General features: G+C 37.2%; 2 protein-coding genes across 4 annotated transcripts in view; both read left to right on the top strand.

Moving 5' to 3' along the window:
• The first annotated feature begins 10,599 nt into the window (after positions 1 to 10,599).
• The window catches only part of LOC149932980 (uncharacterized), a 44,152-nt gene continuing 27,346 nt past the window's right edge, over positions 10,600 to 27,405 (top strand). The window contains exons 1-6 of the mRNA XM_090155607.1: positions 10,600 to 10,658; positions 20,847 to 20,971; positions 21,114 to 21,214; positions 21,287 to 21,344; positions 22,951 to 23,037; positions 25,849 to 25,957. Coding sequence (XP_090011733.1) covers positions 20,899 to 20,971; positions 21,114 to 21,214; positions 21,287 to 21,344; positions 22,951 to 23,037; positions 25,849 to 25,957 — 428 coding nt within the window. The 5' untranslated portion in view covers positions 10,600 to 10,658; positions 20,847 to 20,898. The remainder of the gene's footprint in view (positions 10,659 to 20,846; positions 20,972 to 21,113; positions 21,215 to 21,286; positions 21,345 to 22,950; positions 23,038 to 25,848; positions 25,958 to 27,405) is intronic.
• LOC149932981 (uncharacterized) lies at positions 14,070 to 15,847 on the top strand. 3 transcript variants are annotated; one of them, XM_090156416.1, is made up of 3 exons: positions 14,070 to 14,204; positions 14,719 to 14,839; positions 15,107 to 15,847. In XM_090156416.1, the coding sequence occupies exon 3, from the start codon at positions 15,208 to 15,210 to the stop codon at positions 15,781 to 15,783; it is 576 nt and encodes a 191-aa protein (XP_090012542.1). In that variant the 5' UTR covers positions 14,070 to 14,204; positions 14,719 to 14,839; positions 15,107 to 15,207; the 3' UTR covers positions 15,784 to 15,847. The 3 variants fall into 3 exon arrangements, with proteins under 3 accessions (XP_090012542.1, XP_090012541.1, XP_090012543.1); XM_090156415.1 differs by lacking the exon at positions 14,719 to 14,839; XM_090156417.1 differs by lacking the exons at positions 14,070 to 14,204; positions 14,719 to 14,839 and adding an exon at positions 14,951 to 14,970.

Below are 27,405 nucleotides of genomic sequence, written 5' to 3'. Positions count from 1 at the left end.
GCGTTCCTTTCATTAGCGGTCCTTTAGTCGAACTAGTATAATTCCCTTTTGTTTCAAGTAACACTCATTTGGTCCGTCGAGCCGGATATCGCAAATGGACGCGCTACAAAGGAAACGAAGTACCATCATTGGAGCGGTCAAAAGAATTCAGGCTTCCCTTACGCAAAGCATGACGAAATTCGAGCTGGAAGTACGTTTTAAAACCGTCGAAGATCAGTGGAGACGATTTCAGGAAATACAGGAGCTGATAGAGGACTTATGTAGCGATGACGAAGACCACGCATTACAAGAGTTCAAGCGCACTGAGTTCGAGACATTGTACTATCAACTACATGCAGATATTCAAAACGCTATAGGAAAACTAACATCAACGTTTCAAAGCAGCCGAGCAGCTTACAACGTCAAGTTGCCTCACCTAGACTTACCGACGCTCTCTGGCAACTATCAAGACTGGTTGTCATTTCGAGATCTGTTCGTTGCCGCGATTCATCAGAACGAAATGTTGACAAATGCACAGCGCCTTCAGTATCTGAAGTCTTCATTGAAGGGAGAAGCAGCAGCCTTGATCCGTTCGTTGGCAGTCACCGACGCTAATTATGATGAAGCATGGACATTACTCCAGAAGCGATATAATAACAACCGTTATATCATCCAATCTCACTTAGATACGCTATTTGGTCAGAAAACATTACTACAAGAGTCGGCGTCAAATCTACGCAAATTACTCGAAATAACCGTAGAATCAACCCGTTCACTACAAGTTCTTGGCCAACAAACAGAACACTGGGACACTCTTCTGGTCTACTTAACTTCCAACAAGCTCGATCCAGAGTCTCGGCGTCATTGAAAAGCGTTGTCGAGCCATTGAAGCAATCTCAAACGTAAAGGGATGTCATCAGGCTAAGTCCTCCCAATTCAGCTCCACACAGAGGAAACAGTCGATCATTGGATGTCACTCAACCAGCTCTGCGTCCAATTGTCTAGGGTGCGCCGAGTCCCATCAAATATATAGTTGTCCAAGATTTCTGAAGTTACCAATTCACGAGCGATCAGCTGTAGCTCGCCAGAAGTTTCTTTGTTTCAACTGTCTTCGCGAAGGTCACTCGGCGTCAGATTGTCGATCGTCATCATGCAAACTGTGTAAAGGTCGCCATCATACACTGCTTCATCGTTCTTCTCAGTCACGGAGAGAAGACACCCAGACGCAATCATCATCATCACCAGCAGACACTCGTAAAATCAACTTCATCATCTGGTCTTAGTCTAATCAGTGGACACGTTGCTCATAGCTTCAATAATGGTCAAGTGTTGCTTTCTACAGCATTGTTGAAGATTACCGATGTCTCTGGATCGCAACAGCTATACAGAGCTCTAATCGATGGAGGGTCTCAAGCCAGTTTCGTTTCTAGCTCGTGTGTAGAGCGTCTTGGATTAAAGCGAAAGCATGCTCGAGTCTCAGTCAGTGGTCTGGCAGGGTGCAGCGCCGGTACAACGACAGGTATCGTTTGTCTTCATATTGCTTCACATTCTGGAGAATTTACGCTAGAAGTCTCGGCATTCATTCTACAAAGACTAACAAAAATGTTACCGTCTCAACCCATCGAACCTGGTAATTGGAATTACCTCAAGACACTTATCATTGCAGATCCGATGTTTCATCAATCTAGCGAAATTGATATTATATTGGGCGCTGACGTTATAACCGATCTACTTATAGATGGTTTAATTAAGGGTCCGGAGGCTGCTATCAGGAAGAATACATTCATCATCAAAGGCTGGTCCCTATCTTGAAATCAACAGCAATCATGGCTTCGTTGAACTTGACGACACCCTAAAACGTTTTTGGGAGTTGGAAACCATAACAGAAGCGAGTCGATTCACGGAGGAAGAAAAACAGGCCGAACAACACTTCACCGATACGCATTTTCGAGAAACAACTGGAAGGTACGTTGTTCAACTACCCTTCAGGAAGAACGCTACGAATCTCGGCAATACCAAGAAGGCAGCTACTCGAAGGCTACTTCAAATCGAACGAAAACAAAAGCATTTATCAAACACAAAAAACCTTGTCGTAAAAAGTAAAAGAGTTTTCTTATTTTTGAACCAAACACTGACAATGAAGTAGGAAAGGTCGAAAATCTACAAGAAAAATGAATGTAAATGGAAAAACTAAGCAAATTAAAATAAAATAAAAGGCTTTTGTTCAAGTTATCTCTAAAGGAAATACTCTTTGGCAATCTTAAGAAATCTTATGAATTATTCTTAAGAAGTTATTCTTTAAAATCTAAAGAAAAATTGTTCTTAACATTCTAAGGAACATTTGACCATAAATTCTTAAGAAACATTATCCTAAGAAATTTTTACGAATTTGTTCTTAAGAATTCCTTAAGAATTTGTTCTTAAGAACTCCTTAAGGATTTGGTGCAAAGAAATCCTAAAGGAATTGTTCCAAAGAAACTCTTAAGAATGATCTTGGGAAAAAGGTGCCAAATTTTCCAAGGATTCCCATTATTTTTCCTTAAGAATTTCTAAACATTTTTCCCTTTTTTTTCTTAAGAATCTAAAGGAATATTTTTGTAAGGGTTGGCTGCCTCGATATCGTTAGCAGGAGTTTGCTCGGTGATGGCGAATGCATCTGCATCTGGCAATTGAATGGCGATGGTATCTGCAGGGGGAATGATAAAGGCGTCTGGAACATGAACTACTATGGCATCTGCTAAAGGAACTTGGACATCAAAGGCATCTGCTAAAGGAACTTGGATTAGGCATACTATGGCATCCGCTAAAGGAACTCGGGTATCAAGCTGAAAATTTAAGTTAAGTGACCTAAAATATAACAGAGCTTAACGCTCTAGGGATAATGTTTTGTTTAAATGCATTAAATCTTCAACTGAATATAAAATTTATGGTAATGGCATAGGCGCGTTAGCTGTGACAATTTTGCGAGACGGCACTTTACCCTTTCGTAAACAATATACATACTTCGCCCCACTAAAGGTTTTATGCGGATTAATATACCTAGAGAGGCAGCTTAAACATTTAATCAGCGATAGTAAATACGCAGCGTATTTACTATCTCTGGTTTAACGTTCCGAGCAAATAAAATGCCTTTAAAATCGCCCTAATTGTAACCAGCATGTTGGCGGAGGACTTACTTATGCTTACTCGAAATGATATTTGCACTCTTTACAAAGCAAAATCATTATTACCCAAATGCATCATATTTAACTATTTTTATGTTATTTTATCCCACCTTTTATTTTACCCAAAATAATAATAATCCCCAAAAATATACTTTAATTTGTGTATAACTAATTTTAATAATGAAGATAAACAATATTAATAATTTTAACCAAATTTAAAATTTACCAATTATACCTACATTTAATGATATTTACCCAAATTCATTCAAATCTACTCAAATTAATTTTTAAAACAAAAAATTAAAAACAAATTCCAAGGGTAAAATGTTATTTTAAATAAAAAAAATTCAACATTAGTTGTCAAAAAAAAACATTTTTAGTGGTATGCATGTTATATAAAGGACTACCAAACCCCCGAATTTCATCAAAATCGATGAAAATCACCTCGGGTGATAAAGAGTGGAAAGATAAGGTAAATGTATCAAATACTTTGTTAATTAGGAATGTGTCTAATTTCTCTAAATCGTATCCTAAAAGACATACAAATTTGAAACCATTCCAGTATCCCAATGACAACTGTTTAACGGTAAGAAAAGTATCCTATTTCGGTAAAAGGGTTTTGTATTTCATTAGTGTCTTGAGAATGACTTCTTGGGCTATTTCGAAGAACGTTAGGACGAAATTGCAGCTGTAGAACGTTTAAGCAATGCACTGCGAAAAACTATGCTTTTAAAGGGATATGGACTAACTCAAAATATCGTCTGCTAACACGCGCTACGATCGGCTTTTAACGTAACTAACGCCAATCACTACAATCAGCCCCATCTTCTATTAAACCTAGTGACAGAAATATAAAATTCGTTGATCCCCCATAAATATGGTAGGTCATACTCCCTTTAAGCACTGAAACCTCAAAGTAACTGATGATAACCTTAAAGGGGAACGGCCAAGCTTTTCCAAATATGGCTTTATTTCCGTATCAAAAGATTAACAAGACGTTCAATATACTAACACGTACCTTTTTTCGTCTTGAAAAAATAGCTTTTGGCCCAAAAAATTTAAATGAAAAATAACGCCAGGTGTTTCGGTTTGAATTTTCGCCGCCATCTTAGCGGTGGCCGCCCGCGCCCCTAACCCCGTATGAGCGATTTGCGAACTATCCTAACTTTTAAAATGGCGCAATTTAAGCTTAGGTCAATTATAACTGGAACGCGCCGCGCGTGCAAAACATATTTTTTGCGTCTTCAGCAGCGCCCACTTTTACGTTGTTTTTCTGTCTAACCGACTTCTCACCAGGTGTCACGGCGGACGCGCGCTTTTCGATTTCCCGAAATTTCTTTATTTTATTAAAAATTAAACACTCAATATTTTTTGATGCGGTTTTCACCATAAATTTTAGTATTTAATGGGCTATAGGGCTATCTAACTGGTTAATGCTTGACCGTTCCCCTTTAAAGTATTTAAACCTTTAATGATAGGTTTGCCTTATATTTAATTGAAATACATTTTCTGTACAGCTTGGTATATAGGTAAGTTATTTTTTTACAAACGTTTAAATTCACCCAAAAATTGATGATAAGAAAGTTATGGTTTTCTCCGATTTTGGACATTTTTCAAGAACTTGGTCTATTTTGAATTCATCGCAGAAAGTGTGTCTTATAGACCGAGTGACTCGAAAGGAAAATATAGGTCAATATTTCCGTTTTCGATTGTTTATGTAGCATTAACTGAAAGCCATTCCGAATTTATGCTAATCCGCTCCTCCCGTAGGGACGCCACACGCGGATTAATTAATTCTTTCATCAAATCTAATCATTCCGATCGGCGTAAACTAACGGCGACGGAAAATTAATAGCTTCCGATGGAAGCGCGGAAAATTGTTTTATTAATTCTTTTTGGGCTTCATAGAGGTCGATGATGTGGATATCCATTTCGTACAAGACCTCGTCCTCCGAGTCATCAGGCTCGTGGCAGGACTAACACACGTAGCTGTTCGGCTGTGTCTCAAATTTGAGCCAAATCGAGAGTTTGAGACCGAGTTCATGTTGGCTCGCGTGGCTTGCAGGACTTGCCACCACCCTCCTACGCATTGTAACCCGGCCACCTGAATTAAAGGCTTTAAAAGTCGCTCGATGACTTAGGCCTAAGGTGGTGCCTTGGGTATTAGCCTAGCTGATTATTATTATTATTATTATATTTTGTTAAACAATGAGCTTGAGATAGTCTATTAAAAATATATAAAACATATTTAGCCCGTACTAAGCCCAACACATATTTAGCTAATTAGATATAAGCTAATTTTATGAGCCTTGAGCGAGTTCAGCGCTTAGCTGAGTCCATCTGCGGCAATTTTTCTCTCCAAATGAAATATTTATGTGAAAGACATTGTGATGTTTCGCGTATAACTGTTTAATGAGAGAATAGCTCTAAAGTTAACAACAAACATTTATTTCTTTCTCGGACTTGGTCCCGGTCACAATATTTATTCCTTTATCTAAAAGTCACGCTCTGACTTCCGCAGCTATTCATTGTCTGTATATCTTAAGACTGATTATAAAGAGGCTGGTGCCATCTGTAAATATCTATATATCTATCAAACCACACACACTACATCACATATGAATTAAAGAGGGTAGGTTGTCATAGGAACTAGAGGAAGGTAGGTTTGTCATAGCAACTAGAGTTCGTCAATGAAATAGTGAGGAGGACACCGATTGCGACGCATTGAGCAGGAGGGGGAGGCGTGGTGTCATCGTCGCTACCATTGGAGACGTATTCAGATTCTCCATTTCACCAAAAACGTAAATGACGAAACCACGACGTTCCTTATTTGTTGCAGTAACCATACTGCCTTTCACATTTACGATTGTCATAGGTACTGGCTTGAAACTTGAAGTTAGTTGATTTCGTTTGATTGGTTGGACCAATTCCGAATCGCCTTTCTTGAATACAGCAGGCTTGTGGCACGACCACTCCTGTTATCGTATTGTTTAGCTTTCTTGGTATTAGTCTGCTTTAATTTAGCATGCACCGTTGAACAAGGTGAGGAATTTTCGAACAGATTTGTCTACCAAATAGTAGTTTGGCTGGTGTTTCCTCCGTCGTAGTGTGGGGCGTAGAACGATAGTTAAGAAGGAAATCGTGTAGCGCTGTCTTCCAATAAAATAACACAAACACTACAGACCTCATTCATTATAAAAACAATTCTTAAATCTCTGCTTCAACGTGGCGTCATAAAGAAGTACAATTTTTATCCTTTGTGGTATCGTTTTGGGGCGAACTTAGCACGTCACCTTTTATATGCTATAACGGTAGTGATTCCGAGGATAAGATGAGTTCAATTTGAAATTATCTAGTTATCGATGAACCCGAGACGAGCCCAACGATATTTTATTAAAGAATTGAGCCCGAGACGAGCCCGACGATATTTTACTAAAGAGCTGAGCCTGAAACTAGCCCAACGATATTTTACTAAAGAGTTGAGCCCGAGACGAGCCCAACGATATTTTACTAAAGAGTGGAGCCCGAAACGAGCCCAACGATATTTTACTAAAGACTCTAAAGAGTTGGCACACGGAAAATATTTAAGAAACGTAGCTAAAAGCCTCTGATTCACTGCCCGAGTTTACCGTTTTAGCTGAAACTGACACGAGTCCCCACAAAATGCTATTTGTGAAAGTGAGCCCAAAAGAGTTTCCCCCCTAAAAGTGTGAGGTGAGCCCGAGCCCAACTCTGGGTATACCGTAACGCTCAGAGACACCACACCACATAGATATAAAACAGGAGGGAGGTCGAATGGCTAATGATTACGGAAGAGCCGAACTCACGTGCCTAGTTAGTGGCGATCCTCGTTTAATTAATTTCCAAGACTATAATTATGGGCGTCGACCGAGCGATCGAATTTACCCCTCCGTCTCACTTAAGAGCGCTAAAATGAAAAATTTCCCTGAAAGTTGAGTAAAACTGAGAACGCGAGGGCGATGAACTATCTCATTGGGCGGACCCATTCGGACGGGGGCTAACGCCCGCCCATCTGAACCAATTTGAACCATCGCGACTTTTATAGAAGTTAATTAAAATTTTAAAACTCAACTTCGTAACGACGCTTTCATTTCCAGGGTAGCGTGTAGACTTTTGTCGAGTTCGAGCTCTGGTTCTCGCATCCCCACGAATTGTCAACAGAGGGAAACGCTGAAAACCAATTTATATTTCGACGAAACCCCCCCATCCCACTTTTAACAACATTAAGTGAATAATTAAATCGACTTAGCTACCGCTCCGAAATTTTATTCGTTTTTCGGATAAAATAATAATTTCCTTTAATTAAAGATTTCCAATGAAAACGTTTATCTATTTATAAATTCCACCTCGATGAATTTCCAAATTTGAACTACTTTCCGAATTTTCAGGCCTAATTAAATGTATTATTGGTGGAGACGGCAGATTTATGTTGCTAGAGAAGCTAAGAGATTTGGGATTAACTTTTTTTGGTCCATAAGCTGTCTTTAAATCCAAGGAATCAGTTGCAAAAATATTTCGAGATAAAGCAAAAATAGTGTAGCATCAATTAAGGTTTGAGTTAAAGGTTTTTTCTCTACGCTAATTGCTGAAATTTCATTGGTCTATCACTATCTTTTCATGGATGTAGTAAATTTGTGTTTGCTGTAAACCGAATTTCGAAATCCGTGCAACATTGAATGAAAACGCTTGTGTTAGAGTTAACACGTTTTTGCTCTATAACACGGGTATTGGACCCGTATTTTCTCATAAAATACGATTTTTCTAAGCATGAAAACGCTCGAACGTGGGTTTGATATGCTGGGTTTTTTTTAGTCGGAAATATGGGGTTGTTTATTGTATATGCTATCCCGATGACGAAAAGAAAACGCCTCGTGTTGATCCATTACTTCACAGAATTTCCCAAAAACTTCTCGGAATACCGGAATACAGTAGAATGGGTTTTTCGGTCACATTATTTATTTCGACCTTTCGACTAAATAGAGCTAGAGCTGTTATAAACACGATAGTCGTATCCATTTTAGGTCTTTCTGCGCAAGCAGAGCCGGACGTCAGAGCCCAATAGATTTTGCAGAGTCTTAGCTAGTATAAAAATTCAAAACAGTGGGGTTTTTTTTTCGGGCTAAGCCCCGATTCAATGTTGAAAGTGCACTTCATAAAAACGGCTAAGAATGTGTTCCTGCAAATGCTTCCCGTGTAGAGCGAAATCGGGATTTTCCGAATTCCGTGTTTCCTACCTCCATGAGTCTGATAGAGGTGTCGGACATTCAGAAAAATCCCTTACGCTCAGCGAAAAATCCACAGAAAAATCCTAAATCCGCCAAAAATCCGGCAAAGATTTTGTATTTGTTAACAAATCCCCAAAATACTTGGAAAATCCACAAATCCACAAAATGAATAGAATAAATCTACAAATCCACAAAATCCAGGAGAAAATTCCACAAATCCACAGAAAAATCGAAAATCCACGAAAAATTCCTCAAATAATTTTGGATTTTTTAAAAATTCAGGATTTTTCACAAATCCACGGGAAAATCCAAAAAATCCCCAAAATCCAAGAGAAACATCCATAAATCCACAAAATCCAAGAAAAAATCCATAAATCCAGCAAAAAATACAAATTCGAGGATTTTTAAAAAAAATTCCAAAATCCACAAATCCAGTAGAAAATCCACAAAATCCAAGAAAAAATCCACAAATCCAGCAAAAAATACAAATTCGACGATTTTTAAAAAGTACAGTTGGACTTTCCAAAATCCACAAATCCAGTAGAAAATCCACCAAATCCAAGAGAAAAATCCACAAATCCAGCAAAAAAATACAAATACCGTTGGATTTTTCAAAAATCCACAAATCCAATACAAAATACAAATACCGTTGGATTTTTCAAAAATCCACAAATCCAATACAAAATACACAAATCCAGTGAAAAATCCAAAAAATCCACTGGATTTGCAAATCCTGTACGCTTTTTAATGAATGTCCGACCCCTTGGTCAGGTATGCGCTTTAGAAAGATCGGCTCTTTTCCGCTAGCTTATCTTTAACCTTGAAAGTAATCGATAACTTAAATCGTTTAATAAATACGACTTTTCACCAAAAAATGTCTAATATACGTTTTTTATCTGAATTTTAAGAGGATAAAACCACATATCAGAAAGGCTAAATACGTCTATAGAATCCGTCAGTTTATTCGTAGACATTCCTACATGTATATTAAGCTTAACACCCGTCGTTAGGCTTAGAAAATGTCGGCCAAAGATCCTACAAGCTTGACGTACGCTTTCCGCTCGAAGAAGCGTTTTAGTTATTATACACAAGCCATAGCGAAATCTTGCAGAAAAAAATGGTTCGTAGAAAAAAAATCCTTCAAGGACGCGTTTTTTCTGATATAATCTGAAATCGAAATCGCTATAAAAAATTGTAGAAAAATAACTCGCTGCTTTGAAGGCATACCAGAGGTGTCGAATAAAAACTGAACGAAACTTGAGCCTAAAATCATACGAAAGCGGAAAATTTCGTTCCATTGCGAGACATCTTAGCTAATATATCATATCTGTTGAAATAAGTCAGGTTCACACAGATGTATTTTATCCGTTTTTCTGATCTATAATTTTAAACTTAAATAAGTTATTTGCAATCGTATAGTTAAGAAGATAATCCTGGTACGGGTTTAACCATTCTAACATTTCCTCCAAAATGGTTAAAAAAATAATAAAAAGTCTAATAATATCTTATTCGTTCTTTTATAACAACAATTACGACTGGAAGGACGAGGAAGCAACAGCCCAAAATTATTCACTACTATTAAAACCTCGTTTGTAGATACGAAATTAAGAGTAATTTATTTCACGAACTTGTGTCATTAAAGGTGTGCCTAAGGACTAAATTGTCGTTCACTCAAAGATAAATAACCATTGGCTTCTCAAAATCGTCAACTAGCCATCAAATTCGCATTACGTTTAATAAAACATTCAAAGAACGTACGATTTTAATAACGTCGAATTTGTTAATACAAGATTAGTTTTTCAATATAAATTATTTTTGAGACTACGTGTCGAGCAGGGAAGTTTCCTTATTTCGGAAGACCGGGATCCGGGGGGGGGGGGGGGAGGCTGTTACTGCAATTTTTCTCCCGCTCTCTGGTTCTCTGTGGAAGGTACAAGATCTGTCTCCGCGACTGGCTGGATCGCAGGGAAACGAGAGAGGCTCGCTCATTCTGCGCTTGTCAATGAAACGGCCGAGAAGTAACAAACGCTCTTCCGTCAACCGCCGCCACGTGTTTTTGGATATTCATTATTTTGTTCTAACCTAATTGAATTTGAGACTACAAGAATAGGAATGCTTCGAGTGCAAGAACGAATCGAAAATTAACTTCAAAACAGCCGCTTTAATAACACTTTCAAATTTCGTAAGGAGTGGACTTGATTGCTACTTGTGAACGACTCTCCAATGACAAACATCTAGATTGGTAGTGCAACGAAAATTATATTATAAGGTAGGTATTTTATAAGGATGACGATATTTCTGAACGTATTAACTAATAGATCATTATGAACCAATAAATGTAGAGCGCTGAAGCGGAAATATAATAATATAAATTGTTTTTAGTCGTTACTTTGGTACAGGGCCAAAACTATAAAAAGATGCAAACTTGGCAGATGCTAGTTTTTTTTTCACCGAGAAAACCATAAATTATTTTAGTTTTTGGAATTTATTTGTATATAGATCTTATATCCAACCTTTTCATTGAATTCTAGAAGCTATTTAAATTATTTATTATTATTTATACCCAAAGAAACCTTTACGAATTCTATAATCTACTAAAAATTTAAATAATTGTGTGGATTAATTTTGAGAAAACATATACAGCGGCGTCAAAACAGAGAAAGGGGGACGTAACAAGCGCTTAAGCCCCCGTTCAATTTTTTAAGTGCATTAGTCAACTACTTTTGGGAGTTTCACCCATTTTGTTCTTAACCTCGTAAAATATTAAGTGACTTTCTAAATATTATATTTGGTATTTCCTTTAAGTAAAATACAACATAATTTTAAGTTAATCAAATTTGAGATTCTTAGTCTCTGAGATACGCAGATGTGATTGTGACCTTGAAACTTTCTGGTTTATAAGCAGCGTTATAACATTTAATCAACTCGAGATGAAGAGAGTCCTTTTGAAGTCGTAGTAAATGGACTGGAATAAACTAGTTAATTTAACTCCTATGTTGATTCTCGCAACGGTTTTAGGCCTATCTCTAAATTATAGCCCGGCATTATGAAGGCAGGAAACGTAATGTTCAGAAACTTATTAAAACATTAATTCCAAACGCGATATTGCGTATAATGTACTTCAATTAATTTTGAAATTAAACACCTTTTGAAATGAATCTAAACAGTTTATTATTATTAGCTGTTGCTTAGAGTGAAAAGGGGTTATAACCAAACCCGTTAACGTAGCATCAGATATATTATCATGTTAAATTACAGTATAACAGAAATATATAACTAGACTTACTTGCATAATGCTTTAACGATTTTGGGACAAGAAACTAGGATCCCCGGAAGAAAGCAAATAAGTGACTTCTTAATTAATTAAACTGTTTAATTTTTGGGCCACTATTTGTCATCAAAAACCACTTTCAATGCTTAAAATATATTATGCCATTTCACATAAGCAACTAAATTGTTAATTTCTTAAAATGCTCTTCAAAATGTTACGTGGATTTCCCGTTCAGTCGACGATATAGGGATACGACAAAAATTATTTCCCCAGTTGTATGCTTTGGAACCTAATTTAATTCGAGAAACAATGATTAAATTTCTCAATATAAAAATAAAAAAAGAACTTTCAATATAGCTACATTGGGATATTCCCCAGCCATGAACATCCATATTGTTTAATCGTCCATAAGGTTTTAGTCCATAAAATAAGTTGAGTTATCCACCGATATTACAGTGAGGGAACTATTCATGGCTCATAAGTCAATTAGGAAAAATTATCATCGAACTGATTTTATAGGGTTAGCTATCAGCACAGAGCCCCTTACCTTAGAGCAAGAGTCAAGCGAGTCTGAAAACCCCTATTTGAGAAAAATCAGTTTTAAGTTCGAAATCTAGCATAATGATAATGATAATCTAATAATGAAAATTGATAAAAATAGAGTGAAAATATATATTGAACATTTTGTACTAAGTCACCTTAATATAAAAGCACTCAAGGATTCTTATTTCGAATTTCTTTCAAAAGTCACGTATCTCGACTTACTTAACTTTTGCTCTCAGGTAGTGACTGATTATTCTGACTGTCTGAAGTCGGATCTTAGTGAGAATGTTAGTGTCGGAAAAAGGTCATACTTCTCGTTATTATGTTACTTATGAGTGTCATATTGCGCCAAATCTGCAACGCTTAAAAACCAAATATTTCGGTTTCGACAAAGAGGTACTTTTCCCGGGTCATTAAATTGGGAAATACAACGAAAGCTAAAGACAACCAAAATAGTAACCTTCCATCGATGCTAATTGAATGGTTCAGATGTTTATTTAGATGTGTCAGGGGATGACGACAACCCGGCGATAATTTGAAATTTCACGCCCTATTTACACGCAGAGTAAATTTCCAGGCACGCTGACAAGGTGAGATCTATTTAGCACTTGATCATCTCTTCATCGTACATCCAGTCTCGCCCCCGACCTCCCTCCCTGGGGCGAGTCTCTCCGACTTATTGCGGCGAGTATAGCTAATACTATCGGGTCCACAGCCTGACCAATAGAACCTCAATGAAAGAAATAAAATAGTAGAAAATCGGAAGGCTAAAGGGTTCGTGTTTTGGGGCTCTGCCCTCCACGAATGCTCACTAATAAAAAGAATCCACCGAGTATAAAGAATCCGATCCGGCTCCGCAATAACACGAAATCGGATCATTGACCTTATCCTTCTGGACTTTGTCACCCAAAAAACCGTTGTCAGTAATGAAGGAGCACTTCAAATAACGTTTGGGTTGTTGCCCTCTCCTCGGCGATACAAATAGATCAAAAATTGGTCAATGGATTACATTCCAATCGCGATACTTAAGTGTTCATGGAGAAGCCAATAGTTAGCTCTATTCCAACCATGGAAAACTTATAAACCCTAAACAAATTTGAAGAAATTCAAATACTTACAAATAACTCATACCAATAGGTCTTCGAGCAAACATAAAGACGCAAATCTCGGACCAACTATAGATCTTCCAGTAAAAAAATAAATAAAACAAAAAAACTAACTAAAATAGTCATAAATTCCAACGATAGACCGGTTTCGTTGTATTAGGGAATCATCAGTACCGTGCGGGAAATCTGGCTCGCGACTATTACACCGAAAAGAGAAAAATTTCCAACGCGTTGCGTAGCAACGCAAAGCCGAATAGAGGTATAGTGGTGGGGAATAATATATACGAAATGTTAAGTTTGTTTTTTATTAACTTAACATTTCGTACCGATTTTTTTTTTTTGCAATTTGAAAATAAATGCGCTTGTATATCTCAAAGCCATATGTCAAGGTTGTCATCGCTCGGAATTCTAATTTGAATCGAATCAACGAAAAATTTCCCCCGAATATCCGACCGCTTTCGTTTTCAATTTTCGAACTTGGTAGCTTAATAACTTTGAATTTTCCAACAATGTGAAGTATAAACGTTGGACATTCAATTGGTCGATTTCCGAGCGTTAACTATTGTTTATTTATAAGTTAAACCAATAAACTATTACAAAGACCATATTCTATTCCAAAGCAAATAATAGTCTCGTGACACGCATATTGCGGACTCCGAAAGTACTCGTGGAAAATCTAACTAAGCTACAACGCTCACGATATGTTTGCGACTTTTTTCAAATAAAAACACGCGATTACTTTCGATCTCGCGCTTGATATTAAATAAACCGTCTCTCGCTTTGTATTAAGCCTACAAAAATATAAAAGCTTTAACGGTTAATATTAACGGATAGTGTTTTCGTAGTTTCTCAACGCTCTTGAAAAATATCGAAGCAAATAATATAATAACGAAAGGTCAGTTAAACAGTTATTTCGGGGTTACACTCAATTGCTCTATTGCTTCCCAAGTTTTTAACCGATTCATTCTTTTCCTACACATTTTGGGGCTTCCTAAAATCAAATACGTTAGGCCAACTATATATATATATATTTTTTTTTTTTATTTAATGTTACAGCCCGCCCAACAGATATTCCAAGTTTTTATTGAATCGTAGGTTGCCTATTGAATGGTTTCGCGACCCTCGGCGGTTGAAAAGAATGAAAACGGTTCGATAAGAACTCGCGAGGCGCGTTACCCGCTATCAAAAGACTTTATTTCTGCGGCGTTTGGCTTTTCCCGAAATATATATTTTCTCCGTCATCGATGGATTTCTATAGAGTTCGAGTTTCGCAATGCACATAGTTTACTTTTAACAGGCTAGGTTTCCTTAGAAAATTAGTTCCCCAAACAACAACTATTCCAGCACGGCGACTAAGAATTACAGCTGTTCATTTTAATATTTACTGATAATTTAATGTTAAAATTTAGACGGGTCCTAAGTATCTGGAGAAGCGTTTAAATATTGGAGACACCTTGGTCAATTCGTGGATTGGCAGCGAGTTGGGAGTTACGGGATGCCAAAAATTTAACTACGCGAATAGAGAGGCGGGTTCGTATTGCCAACTTTAAACCAGAACAGCCACGAAAGTATCTCTGGTTCTACGGAGAAATTGGAGGACGCTTAACGGTTGCAGCCAACATTAGGGTTCCCGAATTAACGCGTCTTTCGTGTCTTAATAAGTATTATGGGCGCGCTTTCTTCCCAAATCTTTAAGCCCCTTTCTTTGATAGTTTTCCCTTTTTGCCGCGTATACGGCTAATATCTGAATAAGTTCCTTTATTTTTCCCATCACATTATACCATTTATCGATTTCAGTTTAGTGAAAACAAAAAAGCGGGAATCGCAGTCAAAAGACGCGAGCAAATCTTCTTTCAAGACGCAAAAAGGCGAAAGAAAATAGAGCGAGGAATAGAAAAATGGCAACTTCCGCCTACGATGCCGTTTCTGATCTGACTGAAAACTTCCTTCGGATATTAGCCCTGGAAGAGCAGGCTGGCCACGCCATCACTACCAGATGTCTTAGCGCGCTTTTGGCTCGAGAAGAAGACCTGACCCAAGAAGAACTTTTATCCCGAGTAGCCGAAAAATCCTTGAGAGATAGTAACGAATACTTCAGTGCTCTGACGAAAGAAACGGAAGATTTGGGCGTTTTACTCCAGAAGGGAAGAGCCATAGACCAACTGGCGGAGACCACGGCCAGCGAAGAGACGCTCCAACGAGATCAACGGCTCACCAACACGACGGACAAAATGGAACATTACAACTTCTTGATGACGAAGTACGAGGAGACCTTGAAACAGACCATTCGCGCGTTGAAGACGAAAATACGAGGGACGGTGGACAGTAAGATTGAACTGGAACGGAGATGGCTGGAGCTGGAATCGAACGAAGAAAACGGCCCCTTTCTCGACTTACTACAAACTTACGTTTCCGAAATTAAACCGTACATCGAGGGGATAAAATACCGCGATGACGATAGTGACGATGATTAAAATTACGCGTCAAAGATCGATCTTGCTTGTTAAAATTGACCCAATTTATGATTAAAATTTCACAGTACACTTTATTCCGTTGAATTTTCGATAGTTTCATACTAATTCCGCGTTATAATCCTATTTATCTCTTTCCCGGAGTTCGCTAAAAGGTTGCTATTGTCCTCGTGGGTATCGTAACACGTTGTCACCGAAGAGTGGGACAACACAGTAATTAAAATTAGCACCGCCACCCATACTTAGAATCATTCGTTGAAGCCCTTTCGTGGCTTTAATAGTCGACGATGAGCCCTGAAAACTCCGCCTCTATTGAGAGTTTAATTTCAAAGTGATAGAGCTGGGGAATTTAATGTTGCTTGTGAAGAGTACGTCTACTCTGATTTCGAAAAGTACTTATCTTGTCATTTGCGTTTTAGTAAACAGACACTGCCTCGTTACATCTATAATCAAGACTCTTTAAAGCTTTTAAGGTTAAGACCCGAGTGGTTTGCTGAAAGTCCCACGTAGGATAATAATTTTATCTGATATTGATGAGCAGGGTTGTTATAAGTTTCATAACTCGCTTTATATTTTGCCTCATAATCTAAAAAAATATATCAAAAGTATCTTGAAAAAGAACCTGTTTAAAGCAGATAGTTTCCATTGTTAAAAAAACATTGGTGTTATTTGTCAAACATGTTTTCAACAAAGATTTTAAAAAACACCAATTTGTTTAAATGTTGTTTTTTTAAATCTTTGTTAAAAACATGTTTCCAACAATCACTTTCAAAAACGTAATTTTGTTTTAAACGTTTGAAAATAACTGTACCGCGGAGTGGTTAGCACTTTCGCCTCGCAGCAAGAGGAGCCGGGTTCGATCCCCGCTTGTGGCACTGGGTGAAAACTTGGAACCACTCCTTCCGCGTTGAGTTTGCAAGATCTCTCCCCGCTGGTTAGAGGGGTTTTCCCCGAGCTCTTCGGTTTCCCCTTCCATTAAAACTTGTTCAGGTTAACGGTAATAGTTAGTGTAGGGAGCTGTTGGCTCGCGTGGCTTGCGGGGCTTTCCATTACCCTCCTACGCATTGTAACCCGGCCCCCTGAAATAAAAAGGCTTTAAAAGTCGCTCGATGACTTAGGCCTAAGGTGGTGCCTTGGGTATTAGCCTAGCCTAGCTGCTCTTTTCAAGGTAAATTTTACATATTTTTGGATTGTGAGGAAAATAGATACAACGAAGGATTACTAGCGTATATATTCAGAGAGAAAAATCGGTGAAGGATCTGATAGAGAAAACTTTGTTTCAAATTCGCTCCGAAATGGGCTTTGCTTTATACTTATGTATCTTTCTAAATCCAGAAAAAAAGCTAGCAGATTTTGCCAACCATATCGATTTTAAACTCTTGCGTGTATGTGGTTAAAAATAGTGTCGAAAGTCGAATTTCGTTTTCGCAAACTGAACACTTCAAAGGAAAGCTCTAAATTACTTTAATAGGTCACCCCTGTAAATTAATCTTTTCCCTAACAACGATGTGCTGTGGGTTGAACACCTCTACAGGAGCAAATAACGTTTAATAATATTTTCGAATATTACCTCAAAAATATGTCTATATTTGTCCTAGAAATTTCATTTATTGGTAACATTATCCCAAGAGAAAAAATTTCAAGGTCAGCAATATTGGTAGAACACGTGGCTACGTGTTTCCTTAACATTTTCGACAGAGGCCAGACAGTTTGGGGAGAAGATACGTTAAGAATCACTAAGTTCGAACCGTTTGTTGACCTAATCTCGATTCTCGAAGGAATTGCCAGCATATTTTCCAAATAAAACATCGTGTAATTTTTAGACGTGTCTTTACGTTATTGGATGTTAATATCGCGAGGCTACTGCCCCTCTCATTCATTAATTTCTACTTTTTTCATTGTGATGCGTGTCTGGCGAGGGCTTCGGCTTGACGTCAGTCATTAACCGGGTGTGAGAAAGAGGTAGAGAGAAACCATAATGGATACGCTCCCGCGACGAATACAACTAAAAATGAGCGCGACAAAAAAGCAAGTGTCCCCAAAATTGCCCCTAATGACGAGCCGGTGTCGCAAAATATGCGCAACCCACCCTCCCTTTGTCATTAGGTGCCTGTTGGCACTGGCGGAATCAGGTTCTGAGAACTGCTCAATTCCGAGAAAGAAATGAGGAGAATAAAAGGAAAGACGCATTTGGAGCTACGTCATCTTTTGACTTAAGTTCGATTGCGGTTAAAAGGCAATTAACGTTTGCTTTGGCATATTGACCTCAAAACCAGACCACCTATTTACGCAGTTATTCCATAAAAGGACATCGCCCGCAGCCCTTTTCGAATGAGTGGGAAGCTAGTTTGGAGAGCTCCAAAATGACCTCACGAATACGCGGAAAACAAACATAAAAGATTGAATGAAGGAACTCAGAACCCAATATGTTTTCATCGGGAAAAATAAGTATATACCAACGCGAGACTATAAAGACAGACCCTGAGGATATTTTTTTAGCCGTCATATCATATGTTTGCCATAACACGTAATTGAGCGATCTCAAAAATTTCCTCTTAGCGCGCAACATTACCTCTATACATGTTTGGCCAACAATTTACCCAACTTCGTTGATGAATACAACTTGAGTTTTCGTTTTCCACGTATTCACGCGATAATCGACGGAAAAAAATTGCCTTTAATACCAGCATTTAATTTTGTATAGTCAAAAAGATCTGCCCAAATTATTATATTTAAATATTTGCAACGAAAATTTAGTCGTAAAACTGACTGTTCTTGAAAACTTTGGAGAAATTGACGAGTTAATTACGGAACCAAATGATTAAAAAATTATAATAATTGTACATTTTTGACCATCTAACAGTCGACGCCCATAAACGTTAATTTTTAAGCTTTTACAATTGAAAAATGTGTTTTAAAAGTAAATTTTGTATTTACAACTTAAGGCAGGCAAATTAATACACGCCTTATATTTGGAAAATATTTGGTAATAACATTAGCCGTACAGGGAAATGGGTAATTGTACGTTATCCATTTCTAAGGCTCTTGCAATTAATTACATTTCAAAAGTCCTTATAGCCTCTCCCCAAAAATACCCTTCTTAAAAATACCTTCAATAACAATTTACCAAAACTTGATAGTGAAAGACGACCTAATCTGACAGAAGGGTTGAAATGGTTGAGAAATATTGAAACCTTCGCATTCTCGGTTCCCTTCCAGTAAAACCGCTATACTCGGGTATCATTACGGATCCTTAGCCGCTATTTATCGGCTTATAAGAGATGCCTCCAAGTTACAATTATCGAGCAAGCAAAACTGGGACTCTTCCTTGTCCTCAATCGATACGACTGCTGTTAAGAGAGATTATCAGAGCGGCAACAATCATTACGCGGACCAAGCGTCCAAGTATACAGATAAGTTATATTATATCGTATAGCCTTTATAAATTATCTCAAATTATTAGCACTAAATGACGCGGCACATCATAACCGTACCAATTTAGGTCAAGGGCTCGTTATAGGCACTCAAACAAAGCCGCTCCCTTGATATTGAGTGTTGGGAAAAGAAAGCTTCCATTGACAACTCTGAGAAAGCTGATATATGCAAAGCAGACACTTTTTACTGTTGATCAGCTCGCTCGTACAGGGTGCTTCCCCGGTACACGCCCTTGTATTGTAAATGGGCAAACGAGATGGAGAGAGTCGAACTGGGATTGTATATTCCCTCAATCTTGAAACACAGTTGCTCGCCTAAGAGTGATCGCAACACCCGGTAAATCCCTGACGAAAGTTTTAATTAAAAGCCTTTCTTTAGAATATACACTCTACAGGAAAAGCCGCTACAAAAATATTTTGCACCAAGTGTCGCGAGCTCCAGATTGAAAAATCACGTATCTGGAGTTTTGTTGGTTTTATACTTCTAACGTCCTTGAGAAAACTGCCATGTTTAAATTCGTCGCGAAAAACCTATATAGCAAGCGTACTTATGCGGAGTCACTTTAAAATAGTGTTGTTAATTTTGCGGAAAAATAAAATGCGGAAAATTTATCAGAAAAATAAAAAAATGAAACAATTACTTTTTAAAGGTTTTTAATGTTTTTAACTTTTTATCGATATGAAATGTCTAATATCAGTAAACATACTACAAAACATTAATAGTGTTACATAATTGTTAATCAGTTTAAACTAGTCTAGAGGTTTAGTTTTACTTTATTATTTGAAAAAAGTAGGCGAAAATGCCGCTTTATTTAAATTTGTTTACAATATATTACACTAATCATGGAATGAAAACATTTTTTAATTTTTTTTTGGAATAATACGGAAAATTTTCCGGAAAAGAGGCCTCGGCCATTTTCCGACTTACAACACTACTTTAAAATAAAAGAAAATAGGCGCTTCAATAAATGTCGCTCTATTTTTAATATCCCCAATAAAATGTTAGTTTTATTTGTAAGGCTCAAGTTGATAGCAAACGCGTTAATTTTTCCTTTCAGGTGGCGCGGGCGAAATTGAACGAACCTTTCCGTATTTAAATTTCGAGCAGCGCGCGCTTTAAAATACAACATTTTTACATGTCCTGGCTCTCTGTATTACTACTTTGAGGAAAATAAGTGAACAGGTCTTATTTAAGCGTCTATTTAAAATATAAGATTCCTTTTAGCGTGGCTAAGCTTATTTACGAACCTTATCTGAAATGTTATTAACTTTAGGCATTAAGATTTAAAATGGAGATACGTATTTTGCACTCTAACTCATAGACAGGTCTTTACATTTGCAGAAGTGGTCAGACAAATCCTTTCGCGTAATGCCCATATAGGTACTTAAGCCGGACCTATCAAGAAAGGTAAACAAATATTGAGCTCAAGGCCGTCGACGAAAAATAAGGCTGCTTATATATATACGAACGAGTTCGGTTTCAGCTGACATTTAACTTCAAAGGGGTTACGCGGGTTATTGGGCTTCTCAGGAAGATATAGCGTAACTTTAAGTAAACTGTCAACTAACGGAGGTGTATCGAGATACGCTCTTCCCAGCCCTGGTATTAACTTTTTATTTCAATCTTGGCAGCTTGGGCGAGCGTACCCCGATGAATTGAACGGACGAGCGGGATCTTGCCAGGATGAGAAATATCGGAGCCATGACTCGATTGGGCCAGTCACACACCTCCTTCCTGTTTTTCTCCCTTTTAATGTGTACGTAGCTCTCTTTTTTCTCGAGTTTTCTATAGTCGTTCCATCATATTTTTCTATACCCGGTGGAAAACATTCCGGAAATGGAATTATGAAATATGGATGAGTCCAATTTTGATTCTTTTCACTACGCGCGTCCCGACAGGTGCGATCACGGCCGTAATCGTTCAAGAAAAATCCGGAACCAACAGCGGATGTATGCCCGGTTTTTTCCCTTGCAACTCTTCGGAACAATGCGTCGAACAAGTAAGCCCGTTCGATTCCATCATATGGAAATACGTCTTCTAAATTAATGTATTCCCAATATATTCAAACCAGAGGCAAAACTGCGACGGCAAATCCGATTGCTTGGACGGTTCGGACGAATGGTTTTGCGGTAAGTGCATTTTCTCTTTTGACTTTATTTTGACATTTTTCAAATTCCAATTTTCGATAAAATGGGTTAACGATAGTTATCGGTATTCAATGGATAGGATGAGGAATCTTCACGATAAGGTGCTATTGTGGGGATTTCTAGCAATCTCGTCGTTGTCTTATCATAGATTTATTTTGGGTATCGCGAGAAAAAACAGAAGTGTATTTAGGTTTTCAACATCTTGGTTTAAAATTCGTATCATGATCTTATTTGAGTATTTGAGATTTGTTAATATGGTATAATGCGTAGGTTTAAATAACGAACCATTACTGAGCTGTTACATGTATCTTGGAGGTTTAATAGATATTGATATGCCATTTGGAATGATCTACAGAAATATTATTTGCATTTGCTCGTCAATATCAGAAATTTTAGAGTGTGAGTTTTATTAACTTTATGAGTTTATTTAACTTACAGGTAGTGTTTTATAGATTAGACATTAAAATTTAAAGTATATTTGGTTTTTTAAATTCGGAATTTAAATTTTAAATAATCTTTAAAAACCAAATTTTCGCAGGGTTAGATTTTTCAAATTTTCAATATATATATATAACTTACCCATGCCGGGAGTGGTGGCGTACTCCTGTAATCCCAAGCGTCTGGGAGGCAGAGTTTATGGATGGCCGTGTGAGGACGACTACCAATCCCCCAACGGGTGGTCGGAATACTTCCACCACGGGTGTCTCCACCCTTGCCCCCACGTATCCCCCCGTTGGCGTGGCCGTTACACATATCTCGCCCTGATTAATCAGGTGGACGAGCGGACTGAATTTGTCCCACACGTCACACTCACCCCTCAAAATCTTCGCCGGGCTCGCGGTCTTCTCAGACTCAATCAGCCCTTATTTCTTCCTTCTTTGAATAAAAAAAAATAATAATTTACCCATACTATACTATTAAATTTTAAGTTGCAAATGATGAATCTTTTTAAATAAGTTATGTCGATTGATAATTTTATTTTTCCGTTTGAGAACTAAATGATAAATTCGTAATCTAATCATCCCTTTCACGTTGAACGCTATGCGCCCAAATCAGTATACTACACACTCAAAACATTTACACCAAATTAACCCCAATTTTACAATCGATTAGATACAATCTACGCTATGATATCACTTAATTCGTACCGTTAGCTATAGCCTAGCTGATTATTACCATTATTGCGGATAATAAATAAGTCGTGCAGGAAAGGGGCAATCAGTGTTTCCGTTGTTTCGCGTTTTTCTATATTCATAATATTAACCACGATACCGAAATAGGTCTAGGTCACTATCCTCGATCAAAAGTAACTCGAAATCCATTAAATGTTCCGCGTTTGACAGACGAGCTTTAGGGTTCCGCTTGTGGGTTACATTGGCGATAAAAAAATCCGCATATCGGGTGTGTTTAAGTGGCCCGAAATCATTTGGCGTCTACTCCTAAAAATAGGAAAATATATCGAAATAAAACGGTAGGGTTCTTTCTCGCTCTTACGTAAAAACGAAATTCGATCCGTTGCTGGGTAATGATTGACGATTTTGTTTCCTTTCGGTGTGGAATTTGTCCAATATTTTATACCGACCATCAGAGGATCGATATCGGAAGGATTTTTGGAACAGTCTTTTTCGGAAAAGGCCAGATGAAGATCGAGAGAAAAATATAGAAGCGGGATGCTGTAAGATAACCTCTCATTATTATCTTTTTGATATCTAGCGATACGTAATTGGCCCAAGGTTATACGCAGCCTTCTTTTTATACGTCGTACAACTAGTTACGTCTTCAAGACGAGTAAAATTGAGTTGGTTCAACTAGTTGCGCCAACTTGTTGGATCGACAGAAATTGGATGAGATATTGACGACCTAAATCATCCATTTTCTATTCATAGTCGACTAAACTAGTTGTTCCAATTCAATGTTAAATATCGTTTGTTTTTCTACTATGGAAAATGAATAGTTTTTAGTTCATATTTTTTACATACAAATGTTCTTCAATAGGTTATATTTTTACAAATTATTAGTATTCAAAGCTCCGACTATATGTTCAATTTTATTTTCTGCGCAATTCGTTAAGATGCCATTGGCATTGACAAATAAGAATTTACAGAGAAAATAAACCACTAGAACTAACTCAAGGTTGAATAATTTTCCAATAGGAAAGGAATTTTTTTTCATTATATATTGAATGACGCAAATAAGCATTTACCCATATAATAACTTTAATTGGTACTATTTAAACTTCGTAGAACACAGTCCTGATTAGGCATAAATATTTGAGAGAAAAGGGGTGTAACCTAAGACTTACTAGGTTCGTAACCGAGTTAGTAGTAGCCGAAATAATTCCTCTTCAGCCAGTCCCGTACATGGGGGCGCCCAGGGGATGCTCAGCACCCCCAAATTAATACTTGAGCATACCCAACGCGACCGACCCAAAAAACACAAATCGATTGCTCAACTATCGAAAGATAGGATCTGAAATATTTGAATATTAATCAAAAACGAGAATCACGTTTACTAGCGAGTTACATCACAATTTAATTTCAGTAAATATTTAAAACCCTTTTACTATAGTTTCGCGCGTTTCACTGCCGCAAAAGTTGAAATATTAATAACAAAACTCTAAAAATTTCTGCAATTTAGTGCGAAATGTAACGAAACGACAACAATTACTTTCTAGGAATATATTGAAACCATTTACAGATTTAAGAATATTATTGGAAGAACTAGGTAGTTGTGGCAAAAATTATTTAGGTGGAGCTCTTGAAAACGTTTTCTGCGAGATCTTCAAACAGCGTGTTGCTTTTAAGGATACCTTTAGTCCAAAGAAAAGTGTATTGACAACCGTCGCAACCTTTGGATGTATACTTACAAGGAGACGACCCGAGGTGATAATTACCGATTTTGTTCAAACTCGGGTATAATGTACAGCTCCCTGTACCTTAAAAAACCTGCGAGGGAAAAGCTGCGACGGGCTTTCGTTTTGCCATGGCAACCGAAGACGTTTTTGACCACATGATTTCGAAATTTTTCAATTGAAAATAACATGGGAATCTGAAGGATTTTTAGGGTCCCCCCTTTGAAACCTTTTAAAAAAAGAAAACTTTTGAAATTTTTAAAAACGTTAAAAATACATTTAATTTGATTTTTAAAATTAAATTTGATCAAGTTTAAATGAAATTTGGTCAATTGGGGACCCTTAAAATCCTTCAGATTCCCATGTTATTTTCAATGTAAAAAAATCCAAATCATGTTGTCAACAACGTTTTCGGTTGCCATGGCAATACGAAAGCCCGTCGCAACTTTTCCCTTGCAGTTTTTCAAGTTACATAGAGGTGTACATTATACCCGAGTTTCAACAAAATCGGGTCGTCTCCTTGTCAGTTGCAGGTTAAGAAAGGCGAAATATCTAGTACATTTGGTGGAAAGATACGAATTTCCTGTAAATTGGCGGCGGGAATTTAGATTATGGCCTGTTTACGGTTTAATTTCTAAGTATACCCGCAAGCGTTATTTAATTTTGGAAAATACCGTTATACTGAGTTTCATTTAACAGCGATAATTAATCAAATTAACAAAGGTAATACTTAAAAACAATAGTAATAATTTATTTTTAGTGAGGCATACCTAATAAAATTCCAGGGTAAATATAGAACCGGTAATGAAGAGATTACCACGTTGACGTACATAAACTCGCGATTTGATGATTGTAAAAGAGCATAATACTAAAATACGCTATAATGAAGCTTAAAAATAATTATCTTCATAAAATATTTATTGATCTCTTTGAAATTTAGATATTTCTAAAATGGATTAATATAACACGCGTAGGAAAATTTAGGAATTCAACAGAAAATAGGCGAAATTCGAATTTCCCGCCGCGGATTTATTAATTCGTGGTAGTATCTTTCCGTCAAATGTACTACATATTTTGTCTTTCTTAACCTGTAACCGAGTACAGTACCACTACATGTGAATATCGTTTCAGTTTAAACAGAAATAAATAACCTGCCTTTTGCTAGGCATTCAAATCTAACATTCCTGGCTTTTGACAGGGAAAAAACCAAAATCTTTGAATTTGGATTTATTTATGAAAACATTCAATGAAAAAAAATTAATCCTTAATTAAAAAAGTAAAACAACTGATATCACACATAACATCGGTTACCCGTGTTTTTCTATTTAAAATGAATTTAAATATTTTTAATAAAATATTATGTTTTCAACGAAACCCGAAATTCATAACTGAAAAAAAAATTTAATTAATTTAGAAATATTTACTAATTTCACGAGTGAGAGTTAAAAATGACGGTTATTAGTATCAAGGCATTAGCACCCCCAAAAATATCTTGAGCGCCCCCTAGTTTTGGTGGATGGGTACGGGCCTATCTTCCGCATAGAGGAACACGAGCCTAGTGATAATCACCTTAGCACATTCCCCATTAAGAACTAAATTCTTTACTGTTTCTTTAATTTGAACCCACTACAACAGCCCTTTCACTGGTGCCAAAGGAATGCCGCTGTTCGGATACGCATTTGTACTGCGAACACCGAAGCCTCAACACAATTCCTCAACCTTTACCGGCAGGCACGCAAGAATTGTAAGTATTTCAAAAATTGGCCTTATAAACTTAAACCCAACACAATCTCGAATAAACCGCCTAGAGGTAATTGAAAAATATAAAGTTTTCTTGGCATTCTTCAAATTCTTCTACTATATCCAAAAATCCGATACTACCAAGAATAAATAATTTTTAGCGTCGACAGCTGTTGCAGCTTCGGATTTTTGCATTGAATTTAAACGTCTAAATTACGCTAAGAAAGCGAAGAGATTTCTAACACTCGAGTCAATAGGAATGAGTAAATGCCGGGTTCCCCGCGAAGAAATCCCGCCCCAATCTAGCGTATTCCCCGGGAAAAATACTCGAACAAGAAAGAGGTCCAACTTTGTAATTGGTTTAAGGGCACTCGTCCAAACCACTGTGAAATATGAATTATTTAACTGCTACCTTCGTCCTAAACTGTCGAAGGACGCCTTTCGTGCGGCTAGTCACGCTTGACTACCTCCGAGTTTCTATTAATAGAAAAATGGACTTTCTCCGACGTTCTCCCAAATGAAGAAACGCCGCTCGTATATTTTCTTATTTCTCATAATGGTAGTTATTACGGTAGCGACGCAATTAGGGTCTAACGTTAAGTAGCTTCGAATTACCCTTACTTTTACGCTGTAGACTAGATTTTTTTCCCTTATATAAAAAGGCCTAAATGAAAGTTAACCGTATTTGATTGATCTGTTTTCGGGGGTAAGCCTTCGCGACTATAAAACTGGCCTATACAATTTTCATTTCTTTTCACTTCAGTTCCACAAAAGATTTAAAAAAACGTTTTGGAAGATTTTCCAGAGGCAAAATAGTACGGAGGGGGAGATGAGGCTATAGTTGAAGCTTCATAAAAGATAGATGCGTTTTTTGAAAGATTTATGCTTTCTTACCCCGTGTGGTAACTTTCCAAAAGTCGGGTCAAAGTTATACTTGCCAACAAAAAAATTCCAAGCGATTTTCTAAAAAAATAATTTTCTTAAAAAATATATCTAAGCGTCTCGGAGTTTCCCCGAGTCGTTAAAATTTAAATTGTTTTTTTTTAATTATTTTAAAAAATGAAGTCATAAATCAAACGTTTAAATTTACAATTAAGATTAACGATAGCCTAGTAACGGAAGTACATTTCAAGGATCATTTGATTCGAGCCGGTGTAAAATTTAAGCCGTGAGCGTATTAATACGCAACAAAAACTTCGGAATTTTCGGGACGAGGTTTAAATGTCAGCCATCTTAATACCCAGCGGGAAAAATGAAAACCAACAGGCGTTAAGCTTAATCCTTTCTCCGGCTTTCGAAAAATTACCTTCCCTTTTTCCTTCCTTTCTAGACTGTATAATTTAATAGGATTGTTTCGTGTTTTTTTAAAGAGAGGAAACTGCGTTTTGGTATTAAAATAACAAAACGCGTATCGAAATTTCCAGTTCGCGAAACATCTTTAGAGTCAATATT

The sequence above is a fragment of the Leiobunum rupestre genome, chromosome 8, assembly GCF_980474605.1.
Source record: "Leiobunum rupestre chromosome 8, qqLeiRupe1.1.hap1, whole genome shotgun sequence".
NCBI classification, from domain to species: Eukaryota; Metazoa; Arthropoda; class Arachnida; order Opiliones; family Sclerosomatidae; genus Leiobunum; species Leiobunum rupestre.
This window is presented reverse-complemented; position numbering and strand designations above follow the sequence as displayed.

Excerpts from the sequence above, each read along its gene's own strand:
- LOC149932981 (XM_090156415.1), top strand. The coding sequence starts at position 15,208 with ATGGCAACTTCCGCCTACGATGCCGTTTCTGATCTGACTGAAAACTTC.